General features: G+C 41.5%; 1 protein-coding gene across 11 annotated transcripts in view; it reads right to left on the bottom strand.

Moving 5' to 3' along the window:
- Positions 1–23,579, bottom strand: part of robo1 (roundabout, axon guidance receptor, homolog 1 (Drosophila)) — a 262,707-nt gene that overhangs the window by 44,956 nt on the left and 194,172 nt on the right. For 7 of the 11 annotated variants that reach the window (XM_047161471.2, XM_053687578.1, XM_017490575.3 and 4 more), the window contains 6 exons: positions 13,640–13,797; positions 9,016–9,136; positions 6,241–6,379; positions 4,608–4,735; positions 2,433–2,441; positions 766–890 (listed from right to left, as the gene is read on the bottom strand). In XM_047161471.2, the coding sequence (XP_047017427.1) occupies positions 766–890; positions 2,433–2,441; positions 4,608–4,735; positions 6,241–6,379; positions 9,016–9,136; positions 13,640–13,797 (680 nt within the window). The remainder of the gene's footprint in view (positions 1–765; positions 891–2,432; positions 2,442–4,607; positions 4,736–6,240; positions 6,380–9,015; positions 9,137–13,639; positions 13,798–23,579) is intronic. The other 4 variants (XM_053687579.1, XM_053687581.1, XM_047161470.2 and 1 more) reach the window with 1 other exon arrangement.

Raw genomic sequence — 23,579 nt, 5'->3', positions numbered from 1 at the left:
ATAATAAGACGCTTTTATCATGATAATAATGATCTGTCTTTCTCGTAATAACGAGATGTGCTGTTTTCGATGACGAGATGCCTTTCATGTAATAATGAGCTGCCTTCTAATAACGAGATGCTTCTCTAACAATATGATCCCTTTATCATAATAACAAGATGCCTGCAGAAATGAAATGCTTTTCTTAACACTTTTCTACCAATAATGAAACATTCTTGTAAAACGGAGATATTTCTCCTAATAACATGTTCTTCGTATGAAAACGAGATACTTTTCTACTAATGAGATCTTCTACTTGTAGTAACGAGATATTTCTCCTAATAATGAGACGTTCTTGTAAAAACAAGATACTTTTCTACCGATGAGATGTTTTTCTTGTAAAACGAGATACGTTTCTCCTAATAATGAGACGGTCTTCCTGTAAAAATGAGATGCTTTTCTATTAACTTACTTACTAACTTACTACAAACTAACTTCCTTTAAAAACAAGATTCTTCTAATAATGATTTTTCACAGCAAAGAGATGATTTCTAATAATAATAATAATAATGAGACACTTCTCCCATAATAAAGAGATAGCTTAGCTCCACCCCTTTTCCTTTAAAGGTAACTCAGGGCATATGCACCTTCACAGAGGGGGTGTGGTCAGTTACAGGAATGGGAAAGTTGGTCAGTGTTGTCTTTGGAACAAGGCAAAAAGGGGGTGCTAACTTTTACAAATAACTCCTTTAATTTGCAGTGGATCGGCTGGGATTTCTCTCTCACCTGACTCCCCTCTCTCTGCCAGAAGATGGCTGGCTGTGGGCTTCCCGTTGCCTCGCACTGAAAAGTCACGGTGCGTCCCAACCCGACCACCTGGTTCCTCGGCCGCACCGCAAACACCGGAGGCACTGAAGTGTGTGTGAGAGAGAGAGTACACGTCAATCACCGATCATGCAGGAAGTGTGATAACACACCATTAAGGTCTTCACACCATGACTGGAAGGACAATAAAACACTTCAGGTCATGCTGTTACAGGAAGACAATCAACGACGGAGCGGAGTTAACGTCACCACCGTGAAGTCGATTATTTTCCTTCAACAGCACGTCCTGGAGTGTTTTATTCCTTTTATACCTCAGCAATTTGCTAATGATTACAATGTTTATTAATCGTTTATTAATCATTAACTGTGATTTGTAGCTGCGCTACTGTCAGAGCTGCTGTTATAGAGAATTAATTGTCACCCTCTGACCAATCAGATTCATGAATCCGACAGCGCTGTGGTACAGTACACAAAAGTGTTATTAATCGTTCTCAGATTAAATCTCTATTAAATCACCATAAAATAGCTAGCTAGCATGTGACCCCCTTTTGCTAGCGCAGTTAGCCATAATGAGTGCGCTAATTAACTAGCAGCTAAATCTTTAAAACACCTGTTTATATTTTGCTGAAATTGAAATTGTACATGACAAGCGTGGTCAAACATTCATGGTCGAATAGGTTCTGTTTTCGTGTGAAGCTTTCGTGCTAAGCGCTGCTGTTACTATGGTTACCATGCCTTATTAAAAGCTGAATGATTAGTTGTCTGCCAGAAACCTACACCTTTACTCTGTACCACACATGGTACATGCTCAGGAGTTTTGGCTTTTCGCTGTAGAGGCTGATTAAAGAGAAAATCAGTCGACCCTTTTTTTTCTTTTCTTTTTAAATTAAGGGGATGCGGTGGGGGTGTAAAACAAATGTAAATGAAACGAAAGCTGCTGCGACACTCCCAGTCGCTTCATTTGCATAGGCAAGGGCACGGAGCGATAACATTTCCATTGGAACAGGGGATAAATTTGGGCCATCTGTCCCGATGTGAAGGTGGCAGGTGGGCTTGAGACGCCGACTTTTCATGCATCTTAATGACAAACTCCGTCGCAGTGCTCACGGTGCTCCACGAACGCCGATAAGCATTCACGAGCCGCTCTCCTCACCGCCCCCCCCCCCCCCCCCCCCCCCGCCCTCGCTATGCTAATAAAATAAAACGTGACAGCAGCTACATCCCCCACCTCGAATATCGACCGCAACGGGTTTCTCTTTACAGCCAAAAGCCACAATTGAACCCTAAAGCAATCTCAGGCCTGTCAATCCCCCTTACTCCAGAGCTCTGAGTGACCAAAGATGAGAATTTACAAAGACGTGGAGCTTCTGTGCAACAAAACGAGGCAATTTTCTTTGAAAACATTACCTTGAATGCTTGGAACTAGCGTTTGGGCTTGTTTTGTTTTTGTTTGTTTGTTTTTTTTTACCCAAGCGTACGAGCGCTGTCACTGTTGCCGATGACAACCGAGACAAGTGTGCTGATTGGTGGGAGGATGGAAGGTGGATGGATGGTGCTTCTGACAACTTCCTGTTGCTGTCAGGGCAGTGATATAGGGTGACGGATGATGGCATTGCGATGGCACTTACCAGACATAACTGAAAGAGGAAAAAAGATAGGAAAAGAAAAAAAAAGAAAAAACAGAACACACGTGATAGATGAGCAAATAAATCGTAATTGTCGTGAGGCAAAATGAAATGATTTCATTAAACAGTACAATGATGCATACAGGAAACACACAAGACATAAAAAATATATACAATATATAATGAGTAAGGAATAAAACACTTGCGGGGGAGGGGTGTGCTGTTAAAGATAAATAATCAACGACACTGTCGCGTGAAGAAGTGGAGTCAATGTCACCACTCTGAAGTTGATTAGTTTCCTATAACAGCACATGTTATACCACAGCGATGTATTATTTTAAATAATTAAACAATGATACAGTATGTGTTGTTTTTTTTTGTTGTTTTTTTATCTGTTTATAGTCACATTTAATGATGTGGAACATTTCTATATAAGTTAATAAGGCGAAAAAAAATAAATAGAGAAAGCGTAAAATTCTCCGAAGATGTCGGAAAACTTCCATTAGTAGTTTTACTTTCTGACTGTTACGAAGCACCAACACTGGAGACTCCTTCCATAAATGTTAGTTAAATAAAAGTACAGAAAGTTTCACCGTATCAACGACGATCTCTTTTCCGGTGTTAAATAACACAATCCAATCAGATATAAGAATTCGAGATCGCTGCGGTATAACGACATACAAGTCTTATTTTCATTTCACGCCTTTTACACCATATCGTCTGGAGTTCGTCCAACATTCAACGACGTAACGATTTGAATCTCGCAAGCTACTTAATCGTTTTCTAATCTCTTATTTTAATCTCCTAGCGTTCTCGCACTGGATTTATCGCCATCGTCTGTCTGTAAGGACGCTACGCTTGATAGATCTGCGAACGGAGACGTAAATCAGCGGCATTCTCCGGTGTTTTTTTGGCGAGGCCTCTCCAAAACGTTCCCCTTCTCCCCTTCCTGTACAAGCCCCATTAACACGGCCGCTCGCGGGACTCGAGCTTTCCGCAAATACATCAGCTCTAATGACTAAATTACCAGAAGAGGAAGGCCTCGTTCGTAACCCTGCATTATCTCTTCACGGCTAATTTTTTATTCCGAGCCGTTCATCCACACACGTATTATAGTGTATCTGCAGTCCATTTCCAGCTGAGTATTTCCCTCCCGACCCAAAATAATCCACGACACGCATCGTTTCTTGAACAGGATCTCCGCCTCAGGCGTGTTCATCCGACGAGGGATCCGAGTCGACGTCTTTTCTAAGTTCATACCCATCGTTTACAGACACGTAGAACAATAATCCGCTGATTGTGGCGCGTAGGAAAGTAACCGGAGCTGGAGAGGAAAAGAGAAATCGCTCGAGGGAGTAAAGGCACAATGCCGTCGTTGTTCCGCGACGCCTCGGCCGACGTGAGCGTGAAATACTCACACTCCACTGGGCTCAATGTTTACTGTGGAGTGATGATTTACACATCGATCCCGATGTAATAAAGTTTTGGCATTTACGAAAAACTTCAGGAGATGTTGTGTCAAGAGTGGTTCTTCTATATTATATTAAATCATGTAGCCAGTGCATAAGTATGGGGCTTTTTAATCTTCCTTGATATTCGAACGCTAGCACTGAGATACGAATTTATTTTTTTCGTCGGCATTTATTAGTCACAAAAGACGATTCCTCTCGCTGTTCTATTTCTCAGTTCCTCAACTTCTGTTCCCAGGCTGATGGTATCAGAAATTTAGCGGAAGTCAACCCCTCAGGGCTTTAGTGCTCTTGGACGAACCTCCCGATGGACGCTTACACTCCACTTCCTGTTCCAATCAGAGCATGCACACTGAGCTTATCCCATTATCTCTTCCTCAGAGGAGCCGGAGCAGAGTTAAAACCAGAGCCATGAAGTCATGTGGGAGAAACGAGACTCACAAAACATCTTATTGTTTATCTTCATTAGAGAAGCAGACGTTACAGGAATGACACACGTCAAACCTCTCTCAGTAACGTGATTATCCGTTCATAAACCAGCAGCCTACTCGAGAATTATCGACACCCTTCAGGAGGATGAGATACGACCCAGTAGGCAAGACTGAATTTCATTTTTAAGGAAGGTGCCAATAATTATGGCGCCGACTGCATTTACTTTAGTGCGGTCGTTTAAAATGAAATTAACTATTAAAGATGGTGGAGTTCTCACCGTGGACGGTGAGGGTGGCTGTGGCTTCTGCCTTCCCCATCATGTTCTCAGCCAGGCAGGTGTAGGAGCCGGCGTCGGCCGAGCTCAGCCTCTTCAGCTTCAGAGTGTGGTCATCACGGATCTCGAACCTGAAACACACGCATACGCACACACACACACACACACACACACACACACACACACACAAACACCAGCGTTCTCAATGAAGCGCCAACAAACATCTTAAATCGCCATCAAACTCCAGAAAAACAACGCTTTTCATCAAAAACACAGTCTCAGCAATCACATTCTCAATGAAACACCAACAAACACCTTAAAACCCAAACACTAACACTCTCCATTCTCAACACAGCATCAACAACACTACTGTCATCAATTAAACACCAACAAACACCTTAAAACCCAAACACTAACACTCTCCATTAAACACCAACAAACACTTTTAAACCCAAACACTAACACTCTCAATGAAACACCAACACTTTAAAACCCAAACACTAACACTCTCAATGAAACACCAACAAACACCTTAAAACCCAAACACTAATACTCTCCATTCTCAACACAGCATCAACAACATTACCATCATCAATGAAACACCAACAAACACCTTAAAACCCAAACACTAACACTCTCCATTCTCAACACAGCATCAACAAAATTACCATCATCAATTAAACACCAATAAACACTTTAAAACCCAAATACTAACACTCTCCATTAAACACCAACAAACACCTTAAAACCCAAACACTAACACTCTCCATTAAACACCAACACCTTAAAACCCAAACACTAAATTCCCCAACAAAAACCTTAAAACTCTGTCATAGACCTACACTGTGCAAAAACATGCTTTTTTAAATACAACACTAGCACCAATATTCACAATAAATCACCAACATTTTGTCAAAAAACACATCAGGACTCCATCAAACACCAACATTCTCAGTAAAATACCGACACTGTGTCAAAAATCCCCAAAACAAATCACCCGAAGACTACATGCAACATCAACATTCTCTAGCAACAAAACATCACCATAAAACTGCACCACTCTCTATCAAAGCATATCTTAAAACACCATCATATAAGAAATACTTTTTTTTTTTTTTAAAGATAGACATCCTCAATAAAACACTAATATACTACATTTTCGGTCAAACACACCAATTTTCCACCAAACACCAAAACGCCTCCGTCAATCACCAACGTTGTGTCAAAAACAAAACTTTTCTTAAAACACCAACACCAAACGTCTTAAAACTCCATCGATCACCAATAAATATATCAAAAAAATGAATAATAATCCTGTAAAACTTCGACAATGACGTGAATCAGAAAACGTGAAAGGACGAGACGAATTGACGGTGTATATATAGATACAATATGCTCAACAGTAGCCATGTCCATGATGACTAGGTAGCACTAGTTAATTAATAAAGAAATAAAGTAAATAAAAAATAAAAAGTATTTCACAATGTGGTGCTCCAATGCCTCCGTTACTCCGAATTTAATACCTACTTCTCAGTAATAATTCAAAAATACTCAAGTAGTAAACACACACACACACACACACACACACACACACACACACACACACACACACACACACACACACACAAAATCATACCTTCCCTTGGGAAGTTCTCCATCCTCTTTCCTCCAGCGGACGGTGGGGACGGGGTCTCCCTGCGCCTCGCACCTGAACTCCACACTCTGCTCCACCAGAACCGACTGACTGCTCGGCCTGCGCAGGAAACTGGGTCTCTCTGTGTCCCCACCACACACACACACACACACACACACACACACACGTCTGTATGAATGAGACCCGCCTGGACCTCAAAGGCTTTGTCGATTCCACATCACAAAAATTCTGTTCTTCATCTTTGTCAACGAAAACATGTCACAACTTTCAACACTGCGAGTGTTTTTATTTTTTGTTTTTTTTTAAACTTTTTCATTTACAGCAGCGCTCTTCCGTCTCATTAAAGGTGGAAAAAAAAAGAGAAGCCGGTGAGGGAACGGCTGTTTATAGCTGCTATAACGTAAGTGAGAACAGGAACTCACTTGCTTCACAGATGCTCCACTCCATTAAAAAAAATGACTACAAACGTATATAAAAAAGTATTACGTTTAATATATTTTTAAAAAATAAATAAAAATGGCGCATCACTCTGCGTCTTGAAGAGATCTGGCGATATCCTTCGTCGATCATTAGGACAAGCGCAAACTCGCGACATCTGGACTGTTTCATTCACTCCTCTGTAGATAGATGATACACTCTCTAGTGTGTATGTATGCATGTGTGTGTGTGTGTGTGTGTGTGTGTGTGTGTGTGGGAGAGACAGAGTGCTCCTCGGCATGTTTAAATACCGATTAAAGCCGAGTTCATCGGGATCTCACACTGCCTGTCTCGTTGCTAAATTCAGCTCAAGGTTTTGCAGCATGACTCTTCTCTTTTGTTTCCCACAATTTCAGTTTTAATCTTCCAGAACAGGAGGAGCGCAGAAGATCAGAGACGGAGAGAAACCTCCTGCTTTTACTTTTAAAACATCATCAGACATGTCCTGTATCTCAACAGAAGAATAATCACGTATATACATATATACATATATATATATAAAAAACACTTCTGGAATGTATTTTGTTTTACCTGACATCTATTAATTATTAAACATTTCATCTCCAGGACTGTCTCCTGAACTACGCTGCAAAACAAACGACGTCTTAGCAAGTGGAAAAAAGTGGAATAATAGTCAAGTTTATCTATCATTTCCTATTATAAGATTACAATCAACTAAATATAAGATTATTCACTCGAGACGCGCCGATACTAAATTTCTCAGCCGATACCGACAACAGATTATTCGATTCAGAGTGACGTCGGCCGATACCGATGGGGTTTTTTTTTCCTTTTTCTTTCTTGACTTATTAACTTTATGAGAGAATAATAAAATCGACGCTGGTAAAGGAACGACGGTTTATAGCTGCTCTTACGTAACTGAGAACACAGTTACGTAATTTTTATGTATGCTCCCCAACATGAAAAGTAACTATAAATGGATAAAAAGTATGCAGTGACACCGTTCAATCCATACAAAATGGAAATCGCTAGCAATTTGCTATCGTAGAAGAGGAATAAAGCACTTCAGGAGGTGCTGTTATAAGAAGTAAACATATTTGTGGTGGTAACATTAACTCCACCACATTATTGATTATTTTCCAATAAAAGCACCATACCAAGTATTTTATTCCTTATATATATAAAATAGAGATGCACTGATACTAAAGTAGTATAGTTCTGCCTTTTATACCTTCTTTTAAATGAATAATAATTAATTCCACAATTCTGAAAGAAATGCAAATAAAAACTTTATTCTCTCCATATTGTTTGACAGTAACTGGTCTCATAAACAGAAAACACATCACTCTAATTAACATTAACACATGAACTCAATTCTGAAGATTAAAGTAAGATTTCTTAATTAATTGAATGTTATTCATTCATATTAACATTGACTGAATTGTAAAAAAAAAAAAAAACCCTCCTGTTAGTCTCACATTCGCTCTCCACAAACAAAAGCATTTCTACTTCATCATTAACATCAAACTGGTCATATATAATATCACCTTTTTTATATATTAACCTTAACTGGATATGAAATGTACTACTCTACAAATATATTTGTTTCTGTGCAATATATACTGTTTTGTTGTCTCATCTTTATTTAAATCTTTCAGCAGTGTACTGGTGCTTTAATTCAGCTCGAGCAGCGTGGGCGAAAATGATTTAGACCTGACGTCGAAACTCCCGCTTCACTGCTGCTCACTTCCGGTGTAAAATTTCATCAGTGCGGAGATTACAGAGATTACACACTGCAGTTTTGTCATCATCCCACACAAGAGATATCATCTTTACACACAGCACGAAATCGATGTGTTTTCCCGCCCTCTTTTGATTGACGGGATATAATCCGCCCTGATCATCGGATGGCGTGAAAAATCGTCCGATGGCGTGAAAAATAGCCTTTATACATCAGTGCGTCTCTATTGTTAACCTTATTTCAAGCCGTGTGGACTCATTTCAAGATTGAAACAGATTGGCTGATCAATTCTATCCTTGATTGGCTGATCAATTCAATTCCTATTGGCTGATCAATTCGCTCACTTTAAATAAGCGTTTATTTCGAGAAAGAAGCTAAATTTCCTGCCGATAAAACACGGAAACTACAAGCTTGAAACGAGGAACGATGTCCAGAAATGTGTTTAATGATCTTGAATTTGGATTCTTGTAAAAGAAATACTGGATAAACTTGACTATAGTCAAGATATTTTCCCTTTTTTTTTGTTGCAGTGTATAATTACAAAATTATCTTTAAAAAAAATAAATAAAAAATCATACCAAGCACGGTGAGCTCGGCGATCTCACTGTCCCGTTCCCCCATCATGTTTGTTCCCACACACACGTACTTCCCGGCGTCACTCTTCCTCGTATTGGTGATCATCAGCTTCCCGCCTCGGATCTGTGCGAGAAATCGAGAAGAGAGATTATGTCATTTAAAAAAAAGACACACCATCCAACGACACCTTTCATACACCGTCTGTCTACGTGATACGATCGGTTCGGGTCAGACTATCGAGCATGCTGTCGGATTCTGGATTGTTGATTCGTTTACGAACATGTCACCATTTCTATAGCAACACCTCGTTCACAGGGACTTGCACAGAGGATCCTCTGATAATAACGCGAGAGATTAAAAACGTGTGTCGACGTTGCTACGGTGAAGTTTTCCGGAAGGAGAAATGTCTTTATTGAACATTTACAGAAGGAGTCTCCAGTGTCAGCGCTTTGCTGCAGGCAGATGCCGAAGTTGTAACTTTTTTTTTTCACGTTTCTCGGTCACGTGACGAGCTGTGTCTTATTCGATTCGAGAGAGGAAGAACAGGAACGTCGCAGACGTCCCACAACGTTAAATGTAACTGTAAATGGATAACAAGTGCACGAGTTACTCGTTAAAGGATTAAAAAACAAACAAAAAAAACCTGTAATCATCAGTTGACAGTAGCGTCAGCAATCTGGGATGTGGTGTTGTAGGAACATCATAAACTCCCGGGTGTTAACAGTAACTCGGCGTCATCGAACGGCCTCGTTCTTGATTATTTTCCTCAAACGGCATGACGCAGAGTGTTTTATTTCTCGCATGTGTGTGATCTGTGTGTATGGGTGAGCTTATATATTCCCAAGGATCTGATTACAGGTCAAGGAGCACTTCTTTGTTCTGAAGCACTCATGAGGGCACTCCTTTACCTGAATGAAGCACACACACACACACACACACACACACACACACACACACACACACACACCAGGCTTGAAAGCGATCTGTGTATTAGAGGGACCACACGGTGAGACTCCGTGAGGGTGGGATCAGTGTGCGACAGCGTGGAGACGGCCCTCCTACCCACCTGCACTTCAGCAGGTCAGCATGTGGGTTTGCTTCGTGTCTCGCCGTATCGTATCGAGTGTGAAACGGCGCTCTGATGTCTCCAGCACTGACAGGCGACTGAGCTCGGGCCAGGAAATAAAAATATCATCCAGATAACCAGAAACAGTGACCCAAAGAAACGGTAAAGTGTCATGATTTGATGTTCTGAAAGCTGCACGTCCCAACCTCGGATTGTTTTAAGATGTTATTTAAGACTCATTTATTTATGGTAGTCTTTTAATATTTGTTAATATTAGTTTTTATGTGTGGTTGCTGCTGTATGTTATGTGTTTACGCAATCTTGAAGCGTTTTGAGTGTAAGAAAAGCGCATTATAAATAAAAGGTATTATTATTATTATTATTGATGTAGTCATAATGTAATTAAACCTGACATGCCGCCTAATATTATGCTTTTGTGTGTGTGTGTGTGTGTGTGTGTGTGTGTGTGTATCCATTAAAACCATTACAAATTGTTGTTGTTGTTGTTTTGTCAACAGGGATACGATTCAAAAGATTATTTATGTGTATTATTTCACAACTTTTCAGTCGTCCATTTTGGATTTCTTGTAATAGTAAGTGTTCAAGACATAACATGTGCAACAACGGACAGGGCGGGACGGGACGGGACGGGACAGGGCACTTCTCGAGCGGAAGCCATCGTGAGCCCTGTGTGCCGTGTTTGATATTAATGTTGCAAAATAAAAGCTGTTAAATGAAAGACGGGAGTGAAGCGGGATGAAGCAGGAGGAAGTGGGGGGAGTTTATTTAAGGCCCCCTGTCGTGCTGGAGAGGGTTTTGAAGTGCCGTTGCGTTACTGCTTGTTCAAGTGGATTAAACAGCACGAGGCTGTTACTATAGCGACGCTAACATAGTAGAACCAGCGCAATAATATAAACCTGTGATTCGCAGCTTGCATTTTTTTTTTGGCGGAAAATATGAACAACTTTCTAGGCCAATCGCGTGTTCCGTGTACGTATCATGTGTTCACACCTGGCTGCGTAACAAAAGACACACACTCACCTGATACACACTCTTTAACAACCGGCCCAACGACATTCACCCCGAGTCATTAAGATAAGACGTGCAAATTGTAACTAATCCTAACGTCAGTCTCGTTTAGGAACTCTGAGCTTCTCTAAATCCTCCGTGTTTATCCGCTAAGTGTCGAACTGAATCTCCAACTCGTACTGCCAGCAGTCTGATTAAAAGTTAACACGCCCTGGAGCTCTTTCTTAATCCTGTATAAATAAATGAATAGAGCCTCTACATCATCAAGGTCTCTACTTCTTCCTTGCTCTCTCTCACTCACTCTCTCTCTGTCTGTGTACAAGAGAAAGAAGAGAGATGAATTCATCATCGCTCCTTTACTCCGCTTACTCTTAATTAAAAAGAAACTAATTGGTGGCCCAGGTTCAACCCCTGTATTTCATCAGCAGAGACACTTTTCAGACCTCGATGTGTTGCTCCGGCCAAATTTTACTCCTGATGAATACGTCCCATTCATTCTTTTACGACAGGCTCGACTAACAGACCACTTAAACACGCCGAGACACGGCGCTGGATAAACGGCGCAGGACCGTTCCACCATCTGTTAGAATGAAACACGACTTTACTTCACACTCCTGCACTTTTTTTTTCTTTTCCAATGGATCTTGGATGTTGGAAGAGGATTCATAAATTTTCTTTGTTAACGAGTGATTAATTTATTCTGGTTTATTCGTGGGTCACTGGCAAGAATGTTAAGATTTCACAAACGTTACGGTTATGACTACTGCTGGAAATGTTAGAATAACAGATCTGGCCGGTGACACAAGTATAATAAATAACATCATGTATAAGGTATTTATGGGAATAGCGGTGGGCGATGTGGCATATCACAAGTTATTTTCACGCCCAATGGCATTTACTATGATAGCTCACAGAGTGACAGCAAAACAACAGTGCCACATCTAAAAATGTCTACTTAACGAGAAAAAAAAAAAAAAACACCTGAGTTAACACAGATTAAATATCTCATTAAAACAGGCCATAAGTTACTGAAGTTACTTAAAGTAAAAATTAAGCATAATACACAAAGTTTCCAATGTTCCTGAGAAAGGCACACAAACACACACGTACATACATCAAGGATGAAAAGTAAAAACAAACAAACAAATAATATTCCACAGCACGGTTTAATTCTCTAATCTGATTGGTCAGAATCCAGCCAGGGCATCACTGGAACGGTTCTGTGCTGGGTGGAATCCTATCTCTCTGACAGATCCTTCAAGGCATCATGGAGGGGAGGTATTTCTGAAACTCAGCAACTCACAACTGGCGTTCCACAGGGATCAGTTCTGGGTCCACTCCTCTTTTCTACCTACACTACATCTCTGGGGCAGGTGATTGAGTCTCATGGCTTCTCATATCATTGCTATGCTGACGACACCCAGCTCTATTTGTCCTTCCAGCCTGACGATCCATCCGTGTCTGCACGTATCTCTGCTTGCCTTTCGGACATCTCGGTCTGGATGAAGGAAAACCATCTTAAGCTCAACCTGGCAAAATCTGAGCTTCTCGTCATCCCAGCCTGTCCCTCAATCAACCACAACCTCACTGTACAGCTCAGCTCAACCACACTCAAGCCAACCAGGACGGCCAGGAACCTTGGGGTGATTCTTGATGACAGCTTGACCTTTATAGACCACGTCTCAACAACTGCACGGTCCTGTAGGTTCATCCTGTACAACATCAAGAAAATCAGACCCTACCTCACCGAACAGGCTACACAGATACTAGTCCAGGCTCTTGTTATCTCAAAACTGGACTACAGCAACTCACAACTTTCGGGCCTCCCAGCCAGCTCCATCAAACCCCTTCAGATGATTCAGAATGCAGCAGCACACCTCGTCTTCAACCAGTCCAAGAGAACCCATGTCACACCCCTCTTCATCTCCCTCCACTGGCTTCCTGTAGCCGCCCACATCAAATTCAAGGCCTTGATGCTCACCTACAAGACCTTGTCTGGAACAGCACCCTCCTACCTCAACTCTCTCCTGAAGGCCTACGTTCCCTCTCGCAATCTGCGATCGATTAGCGACCGACGCTTAGTAGTTCCTACTCAGTTCGTTAACGGTGACGGTGCGCATAACTAGGCAACATCGTTCTCTTCCGTTACATGACGTGTCCCGGTAATTGCATACTATTTTGCTACACACTTAAAAGTATGTACTTTTTCTTCCCCAGAAAGAGTAGACCTTTTAGTGCGTAGTATAAGTAATGTTGGCGTGGTCAAACTTGTACATCTTGTGAAGCTAATGCTAGCCAGAACTAGCAGAACTGATGACCAAAGTCACTGGGATGACTTTACGTGTATGTAGTGTAATCGACCGTAACCGTTTGTAACGCAAACTGGTGTTTCATTTTAGCCGGAAGTTTCGGAAACTTGAACAACACTTTGGGGAAACTGGAAAATAGGGAAAGTTAAAAGGTGCCGAACCGAAATCTAAACGTAGGTGCCGAAATGGTCTCTGACATATACAAATAAACACAGCACTCACTGTTATACGTTCATCTCTGTCGTCTACGTTCACGCCATCTTTCTTCCAGGAGATGGTGGGTTCTGGGTGTCCGCGAGGAGGCTGGCACTCCATCACTGCCGGTTCTCCAGCGGCCACCATCACATCGCTGGGGTTCTGCCTGAATTCATCACGGAGAACTGCAGAGAGAGACAGAGAGAGAAATTTAATTAGAGACGTTTTAGAGTTTGTAGCTGGTAGATCGGTGGATTCAGTTCGGGTAAAACGGTGGATTCGTTAATGTGTGTGTAATATGAATTTTTAATCATTGATTTACTGTTTTAATAGCAGGTACTGTATGTAAATAACACCAGTTGCTCAAGTTGTTCTCAAGTTGACCAGTGAAACAATTCCCCGCGTCTCCGTTCACCGCATTTTGGTTCTGAAGGGGAGCTTATTTTGTAAGGCTTTCCTGTGGAAACGCACGGAACGGTTCCGCATTACGCACTGGCACCGTTTCAGTAAAACGTTTTTTTTTTTTTCTTCCCCCATTTTTTTTTTTTTTGTCTGAGCTACTGTTTCTTGGAGAGTTTACAGGAAAAGCCGCACTTACACCAACCCGGAGCCAACTCTTAGCTCTACAACATGTGAAACTGAATCTTAACAAAACTTTCAAACACAATTTATGAAATAAGATGAAAATTTCCACCAGGACTACTTATTTAGCTTCTGTATAAGGCATTTGAGATTTAAGCCGCCTTTTTTAAACATTCAGGTATGTGTTTTCTGTATTTTCTTTCTCAAGAGACTCTCTTAAACCGAACTGTTTCTGTCATATGGTTATTTATTTATTTATTTATTTTTTACTGAACACCACACTTCACACTGTCGAGATGAGATAACGTCCTGTCAAAGTCTTACAGTAAAACTGAAACATCTACTAACACGATAAATACGACAGGATGTCCAATTTGCATTCGCACACACACACACACACACACACACATGTCTTTTTTCTTATTATTCACAGCATTTCCTCAAGCTTTCCTGGTCCTGCTCCAATCTCTCCCATCTCACTGACGATCATGTGTCTCAGATCAAAGTGAAGCGTAACCTGAACTCCTGACTGCCTACAAATTCCTTCGAGCCTTTAAGCACTTAATTGGCCATAAGATCCCACTTTCTGCCGCTTGTAACTGCACAGTGGATTCAGCTCTCCCACAGTTACCTTAAAGCCGAATCTCTGTCAAAGGGAAAGTGTTCTACGAAATCGGCGAGGAAAATCGACCCTACGGCTCGGCTTATCACTGTTTATCCTTAACTTTCTCCATTCATACAAACTCAGGTTTATAAATAACTGCATGGTGTCACTTGAACCTAGATAAGCTCTTTATGAGGGAGTCTCACTCCCATTAATGGGATTCATTTATTCATTTAGCCATGAAGTTCAGGAAACACTTGCTTTGATCAATACAATTAGAGCTTGTGATTTTAAACAACCAATTTTATATATAGTGCTTTTCACAATAGAGATTGTCACACAAGAAGAACTCTAATCTACAGGCTTACGATATCCAGGTGAGATTAGACGCTGAAGGGTAAGACTTTGGTTGAACTGTATTTGGGCAGTTCAGATCTTTAAGGACCATCCACAGCAGCAGAGATATAAAAGCCTTTACTCAAACAGTAGTCAAACATTTGTTCTGACAGCAGACTTTCACACCAGGTGAGAAATGAGAGTTGTAAAATCACGCTCTTTATCTAATGAGAAGCGTGAAAGTGATCCAAGCATCAGCACAGATACGCTGCATGTCACACTGTGGCGGAGAACGATGGAGAACGATGGACAGGTCTGTGTTAAGAACCCTCCTGTTTCGTGTCCACTCTCGCATGCCTCGTCTGTCAGCGTTTGCGTGTGTGTGTGCTGTTTGTTGCTATGCTCTGGTGTATATCTCATGGAGCAATCCGGCATTTATAAACTTGCTCACAGAGGGATCACGCTCCCTCCCACTGCTCTCATTAAAGCAGCATTCCTCCACTTCACCTCTCCTCTCTGAGAAGAAGAGATTACTGAGACAAGAGTGAGAAGGGAGGTAGAGGGTTTACAGTGTTACAGAAGCTATTAATAGCTAATAAAGCAAGACTTTGTTGTGGCATCGAGGCGCATGCAAGGTGCACCATGTGTCTTGCTCGTTATACTGCCATATTTGTATCGTTTTTGTTTTAACAGAATGTTAACGTCCCTGTGAAATGTCTGTGATTTGATTACATATGTTGATGCATTTCCTTATAAAATGGAAGTCAGAGTGATGGCATGCTGAAGTGTTCGATTGATTCACACAAAAAACGGTAAACAGCATTTAAGATACGCCAAACCACTGCGGTCAGTAGCGAAATACAGAGAGTGACCAAGCTGACTTCACCCACACTTTAACCAGGATGGTATCCTAGACGATAAGTTGCCATGTGCTTTTATAATTATTGTGATAGATCTTTGAGATGAGGTCGAGCGTCAGCATCGTCAATGGTAAAAGGGAGCCACAGGATCGTCACCGGGAGACAATCGCAAAGAGGTTTTCAATCAGTCTGATGTAGCAACATTTCGGCATTGTATAACTCCAAATAGGTAAAAGACTTCTCAGAAATGGTCAAAACTACCAATCCCACTTATATACCACTTATCCTACACAGGGTTGCGCAACCTATCCTGGAACCTATCCCAGAGAACTCTGGGAACAAGGCAGGGGACACCCTGGATGGGGTGCCAACCTATCGCAGGGCACAATCGTGTACAGGCATATTCTCACACCCATTCACACACTACAGACAATTTGGAAATGCCAATTAGCTGTCTTTGGACTGGGGGAGGAAACCGGAGTATCCATAGGTAACCCACAAACATGGGGAGAACATGCAATCTCCGCACACACAGGGCGGAGTTGGGATTCGAACCCCCAACCCCAGAGGTGCGAGGCAAACATGCTAACCACTAAGCCACCATGCCCCCTGCACAAATTCCACCCTCTTCCAAATGAATAAAGTCCAACTATTAATTCTCAATTAAAAATGATGCTTGAAAAAGGGAATAGTGTGTGAAAACACAGTGATGAACGAAGCAAACAAGTCGCTGCTGCTGTAGAGCAAGACACGTCCCCAGGGGACTTATACATTCTGGAGGGCATTCAATTTTACAGACACAAGACTAGTACAGGATGGATAAACAAAAAATATTAGCATGTTCCTGGAAGTGATAGAAGAAGGAGAATATCTCTCAGGACAGGTACAAGAAAAACACCAATTTTAATTTCAGGGCCACTTTAAATACGACAAGGAAGATTTTCAAATCAGACTCCATGAATGATCATTTCTGGTCTTCTTCCTAGCTTTAGATTTAGCCAACTGCCAAGTATCAAAACACGGCAAGTTGTATTAGCAAGGATTAGCAACAATTATCTAACAAATGCACCCTTTCTTCTCGCATGTTGTTACAGAAAGGAAACAGATATCGACCTCTAGCCTTGCTCATACTCAAGGATAAGCATTAGTTCTCCCAGGATTGTCTCTGGTAGTTCTGCAGCAAAATTAAAACCAGACGCAAGCAAATGTCAAATCAAAATGAGATCTTCCTCACTGTGGCTCGAACATTAATAAAAATGAAGACGGAATACCACACACAGACTGAGGTTGCTTGATCAAATGAGATCTGTTCAGAGGAAATGAAAAGATTTCTCCAAGCATTCAAAAAGGTCTCCTGCTATATTCCACTGGAGCCAACAGAGGACTGGGGATTTACTCATGTGCACATCAAAACCCAATGCTGGCTCTTGTACAGGGAGATTTTGGGCTTGGACCGTTTCCATTAGGACAGCGCTCACCCCTGTGAAGGGTTGAAGGAGGACAAAAGGACGAGAGAATGCAGTGTCGTTCTGAAATGCATGCTAGTCAAAACAACACAGACTTAAATCAAGACTACATGGCAGCCATAGAACCGACCTCCGTATGAACCCGATGAATCGATAATCATACTGGTCTGGCGATCTGGGATTCAGATTATGAGTTGACTCCCAAAATGCCTCTTTGCTCCAGACAAGAATGTCTCTGTCTTGCTAAGCACCAGTATCACTGGTAAAATATGCAGAGTCATGAATAAAGTCAGGGCACTGGGATTAAAATAGTGCAATAACCGATCTGGACGAGGAACTGAACACGAAAAATGAATGTAAAACCATGAATGTAATCGGTCCCAGATGTGACCCCTGTTGCACTCAGCATTTTTTTTCCTCCAACTTTTGGACAAGTTTCGAGGTTTCTGCTGAACACAAGACAATGGAGAGTGCACAGATTAGAAAGGGGGCATTTGTATATCTTTCCTTACTTACCTATCCACTGTAACGATTAAAACTAGTAAAGCAGCTCCACTGTCAATCAAATAAGGCCTTGCTGATTCCATTTCAGTGCCTTCAATATGTGGAAAAGTTCAAGGGGGTGAATATTTATGCAAGCACCTGTAGGCATTCTGTAAATCTCAGCAGACACCGAGAACCATCTCTGCATGCATGACACCAATGCCCTCTTGTATGGTTCTACTTAGACCCATTAGGTGTTCCCCCAGATGGGCAACCAAAGAACCCAAAGAGTTTTTGGATGGTTAATAGTTCCAGCATCCCAAAGAGGTACTACTGGAAACATTTTTGAAGTGAACCCCTCAGTTGAAGGGTTCTACACAGAGCCTTTAAGGATTCATCCAGAGGGACAACCCAGGAACCTATAAGATGCTTAAATTATCTAAGTGCATAGGGTTCTTTGGAAGTAATGAGTCTAGTTTTCCAAAAAGGTCCTCCTGGGTGCCTTTTTGACAAGTGAACCCCTCAGTTGAAGGGTTTTACAATACATAGAGACATAAGATTCATCCAGATGGACGACCCAGGAACTTCTAATGCAAAGAGTGCATGTTCTTAGGAAGGTTAATGTCTCCAGCTTGTCAAACAGGTTCTACTAGGAATGTTTTCTAAAAGTGAAACCCTCTGTTGTAGGGTTCTACATTAGACCATTAAGAATTCCCCCAGAGGGATAACCAAAAAAATGTAAAAGGCATCTAAATGTTCCAAGAACGTAGCATTGTTTGGATGGTTAGCCGTTCTAATTTTCCAAAAAGGCTCTAATAGGAATTTTCTCCCACCCAAGAAACTCCCTAAACTTCTCTAAAAGAAAAGGGACAACCAAAGAACCTATTTGGATGTTTACGAGGTCTGGCTTTCTAGTTTTTGTTCATCTTTTTGGGTTTTGGTCCCTGATCATCCTTTTCCTGGTGAGTTTATGTTCCATTTCAAAGAGAACCCTTGGGACATGGTGTGGTAACCCTGTTCTGTACACTACACAAACTCACAGCACAGACATGGTGAGGCAACATGGTACGACTCTTCCTGCATGCAAGACAGAACAATGTCAAAAATATTAAAGGCCTCAATACTTTCCAAAAATGAAAGAAAGAAAGAAAAAAACAAAACAAAACGAGGAGCATGCAGCCCCTGTCCTGACGGATGAGGTCATCTGTTTAATCTAAGAAGTGTGTGTGCTTGGGTGCGTGTAAGGATAGCAGCCGTAGCTACAGGGGGACTGACAATGTTAAGCATCTGGAGCTGGTGTAAACATTACAGCATATCTCAGCTGTGTGGAAATAAACAGTGCGTGACAAACTAAACGGAGGCAGAAACAGAATATATGATACTATGCTTAGTTAGCCTAAAGTGATCAGGATGTTCGGTAACACAAACAGTCAGACGTGTCAGGAGACAACTAAACAAGGGCAGAGCATTTATTTAGATGAAATCCAAGAACATATACATTTGTACGACAAGGTACAAACGCTAACCATGTCCCAAACTATGTATCTTTTTTTCATATTATGCGAGTTGTGCAAATGGATACGAATCCCCCAGTGTGAAACTATGTAGGGCCATGGCCATGGTCTACACACTACAGTAAAAGCATTGAGAAGCTTTTAAAACCTCGACTATGCATGTTTACATATTTGTTTGTTGCTTGTAACCTCATTGGTAGCTATGTAGCTATCAAAAAAGCCATAATCGTCATAAAGTGCATTCAGTATAAATCATTTTAATGGAAACGAAAACATACTCACGGATGACAGTTTTTACGTGTACAGGACTGCATTTAGAGTGCAGATAGGAAATGGATGTACATCCTTCATAAACATGTTTTTTTTCCCCCCTCTGTCTCTGTAAGCTCTTTCTGAAAGCTTGCAGTAATGAGACACTGTCATGTTACTGAGTAATGCACAGCATCTCCATTCTGAAATCCTCCCTACATTCCAACACTCACCAGATAATCTCAAAGCTCTCTCTCTCATTTTCCATGAGCTGTTATTCCTGAGCAAACCTGCAGAAATCAAACATCTGCCAAACGATTTTACTGCCGTATGCTTTGCTTGGCAAGGACGAAGACAGGAGGTTCCTCAACTATCCAATTATCTCACAGCAGTAGACCTGGGAAAAGCCATGTAGTGCACTTCATCTAGTGCACTTCATCTAGCTGGCCTGCTTATGACCAGTTATAATGCAAGGTACGTTTTGAGAAGAAAGAGGGACACCGTGAGGGAAACAATGGATTCTTTAAGGGTTCTTTAAGGGTCCACTGGATAAGTAGGGGGTTGTAAGCATCCAGAAAAAGGGTTCTACTTGGAATCTTCTCTCAGAGGGGAACGCTATTGTAAGTTTTTACATAGAAACGTTAATGGTTTCCCAAAGAGAGATAACTGAAGAAACCAATATACGTTCAAAAATTTTTTAATTAAAAAAAAAAAAAAATCTGTAGAGTTTTTTGGATGTGTGTTGGGTCTAGCTTTCCAAAGAGGTTCTACTAGAAAGCTTTTATAAAAGTGAAACCTTCAGTTGCAGGGTTTTACTTAGAACCTTTCACAGACAACCGATGAACCCCTAAGGTATTTCTAAAGAGGTTCTGCTTGGAATGTTTTATAGGGAAACCCTCTGTTGTAGGGTTTTACATAGAACCTTTATGGGTTCCCCCAGAAAGATAAGTAGGGTTTTCACTTTCTTGGAACCCTTTGAGAGAGAAACTGACACACAAACTTTAAGGCTTCTCCTAGAGGGTTAACCAAAGAGTTGTCTAAGAGCGCAAGGTTCTCTTGATGGCTAACAGGTCTAGTTTTCCAAGAAGGTTCTAAGAGGAACCTTTTATTGTAAGTGAAACCCTCTGTTGTAGGGTTTGACTTCAAACCTTGAAGGGTTCTAGGGTGCTTTCTAAGAGCGTAGAGTTCTTTTCGATGGTTAACTGTTCTAGCTTTCCACAAGGAATCTTTTCTAAAAGCGGAACCCTCTGAGTGCAGCGCTCTAGAAATATAACCTTCTTAGAGAGATAAGGTTCTGTTTAGCACCCTTGAGGGTTGGTTCTTCAGTTTTTGAAGGAAAAAAAAAAAGAGAGAGACAGTTTCAGTTGAGAAAGGCTCAAAGTAGAAAAAACCGTCACATGGATGTGATAGGATTACAGATTCGTTTAGGACATTGTGACTAAAATGACTTCATAGAAAAGCCACGATTCATCAAAACATCTGCAGAACTGCACATCTGGAGCATCTGCAGTGGGTCGACTGTGGAACCCAAACCAAGTGCTTAATAACGGCGAGAGTCGAGTGGTGGGGCACATGGAAAAATTTGCAGAACTCAAAGCTTCAAATTGAATTATGTGGAAAACCATCAAAGTTACATTAAGGGAGCATCTGACAGGAAACAGCCTGACAGCTGAGCACAGACAGAGAGGCCTATTCACTCGGGTTCTCTGCGTGGACCAGGAAAACCATAACTCTCAGCGTGAACACAGTTCTTTGTGTGTGTGTGTGTGTTTGTGTGTGTTTTGGGGGGTGGGGGGTCTGAGATGCGTTTGTGTAGGTGGGTGTGAAAAGAGTGGTGAGATATTAACTTCTTTGGCAGAGTCATGTTCTAAATATATGTGCAGGAGTTTCAGAGAAAGAACAAGCCAAGGGACATGATCTCTCTGTGGAGGAATATTACAGACTCAAAGCCGAGAAAGCTGTTCCTGATGATGAGCGCTGAGGAACGGTAGGAGGATTAGCAACTTGGACCGGGGGGGGGGGGGACGCACTTTCGCTGTTCTGTTTTGGAAACAAAACAAATCTGATTGTGGATACCAGTCTTTCTTTGTCTCTCTGTTTTTGGTTAAGGGCAAATTACATTTAAAAAATCAATAATAAAACCCATAAATTGTCTGCGGTATGTTCGTTCCACAATCACCTGCTGCTGCTTTTACACAGAGTTCTTCCTTACGACAAATTAAAATCAGTATCGGAGAATTAACCCCATGAACGGAAGAATATCAGAACGACTGTCGGGTCGAGGAGTAGTTAGTAGTATCGTGTTGTGTAGTGGAGGGTTTGACAAGTCCTCGCATACCTTCAGAGCACATCGCAGCTGCCGAGCAGAGCCGAGTGACTGCTTAAATTAGCTGCTGCTCAAATCCAAACAAGTCTTGTGTGGCAAAGGTGGTGGAAGCGGAAAAAAAAAGGAATGCCGTCTGAAACACGAGGCATAAAGACGAGACCTGGGCTTTCCTGTCGTGTGATAATGGAAAGCGTTAAAGAAATATCATGACAGAAACCAAGCAAACCATACATGCCTCCTCACTTTGGTCTGTAAATATGGTTTTAGATTTATTACTTACTCACGATACACTGTACCATGGGATCCCGAGTGTGTGGTCTAAAGTGTGTTCTCAATGTCAGATTATATGATGAAGATCCTTGATCCTTCAATAGATCCACGATTAAAGAAAATTACTACGTTCTGATTGTGCCGTTAATCCGAAATCCCGTTAATCAGAAAACAGGGCGGGGACACTTTGCGTCTATTATCATGGTTTGTTTACGTTTTATCATCACCATTAGTGTATGGTTCAGTGGTTCACCATCAGTGGTGGCTCAGGGGTTAAAAGCTCTGGGTTACTGATCAGAAGGTCAGGAGTTCAAGCCCCAGCACTGCCAAGCTACCACTGGTGGGCCCTTGAGCCACTGGTGGGCCCTTAACCCTCACCTGCTCAGTTGTATAAATGAGGTAAACGTAAGTCGCTCTGGATAAGGGCGTCTGCCACATGCCGTGAATGTAAATGTATCACTAGACATCCCTTGAGTTTGGCGTCATCCTATGCCTTCCTCTTATTGGTGGATTTTAGACGATTGTCGTAGCATCGCACGACACTTGGCGATTTTAATTGGAATTTCAATTCTGGACACAGACAGGACTATGTCGTCAACTGTCTTGGGTTCTAACGCACAAGCAAAATTGGGCTGAAAATCGCACAGTGCAAAGTTATTAAAAAGTTGGTGATTTTTCTTATTTATTTATTTATTTACACATGATTCATTTACATCTACATGCATGATATTTGGAAGGCGCCCTTATCCAGATCGACTTACACCTATCTCATTCATAAATCTGAGCAGTTGAGGGTTAAGGGCCTTGCTCAAGAGCCCAACAAAGACAGCTTGGCAGTGCTGGGGTTTCTACTCACAACGTTAAGCAATAGACCAACACCTTAACCACTGAGCTACCACCGCCCAAATGGAATAAATATTCCCCACGTGATATTTTCATAAAGTCTTGTATTTTCGTTGGAATTGATTTTATTAAAGCTATGTTTAGCTGTGCGTTTTTTAAGTGACTTTCGAATCACTGATCTGTTTTATGACGCTAATAAGAGACAAGATGAAAACATGAACCGACGGTTAAAAAGAAGTAGATGCTTCATATTAACGTTCCCTTAACTAACATTATTTACTGTATCAGTTAACAGGAAAAAACTATGAACTAAAGAATTCGATTAAGAATCGATAAACCACACGTAATGTTAACAAAGACTAGTGCTAACAGACTAGCACTCCGGACATCCTCAAGTCCAGAGATCGCGAGTTCGAAACACGGCGATGTCACAG

This window comes from Ictalurus punctatus, chromosome 17 (genome assembly GCF_001660625.3).
Source record: "Ictalurus punctatus breed USDA103 chromosome 17, Coco_2.0, whole genome shotgun sequence".
NCBI lineage: Eukaryota > Metazoa > Chordata > Actinopteri > Siluriformes > Ictaluridae > Ictalurus > Ictalurus punctatus.
This window is presented reverse-complemented; position numbering and strand designations above follow the sequence as displayed.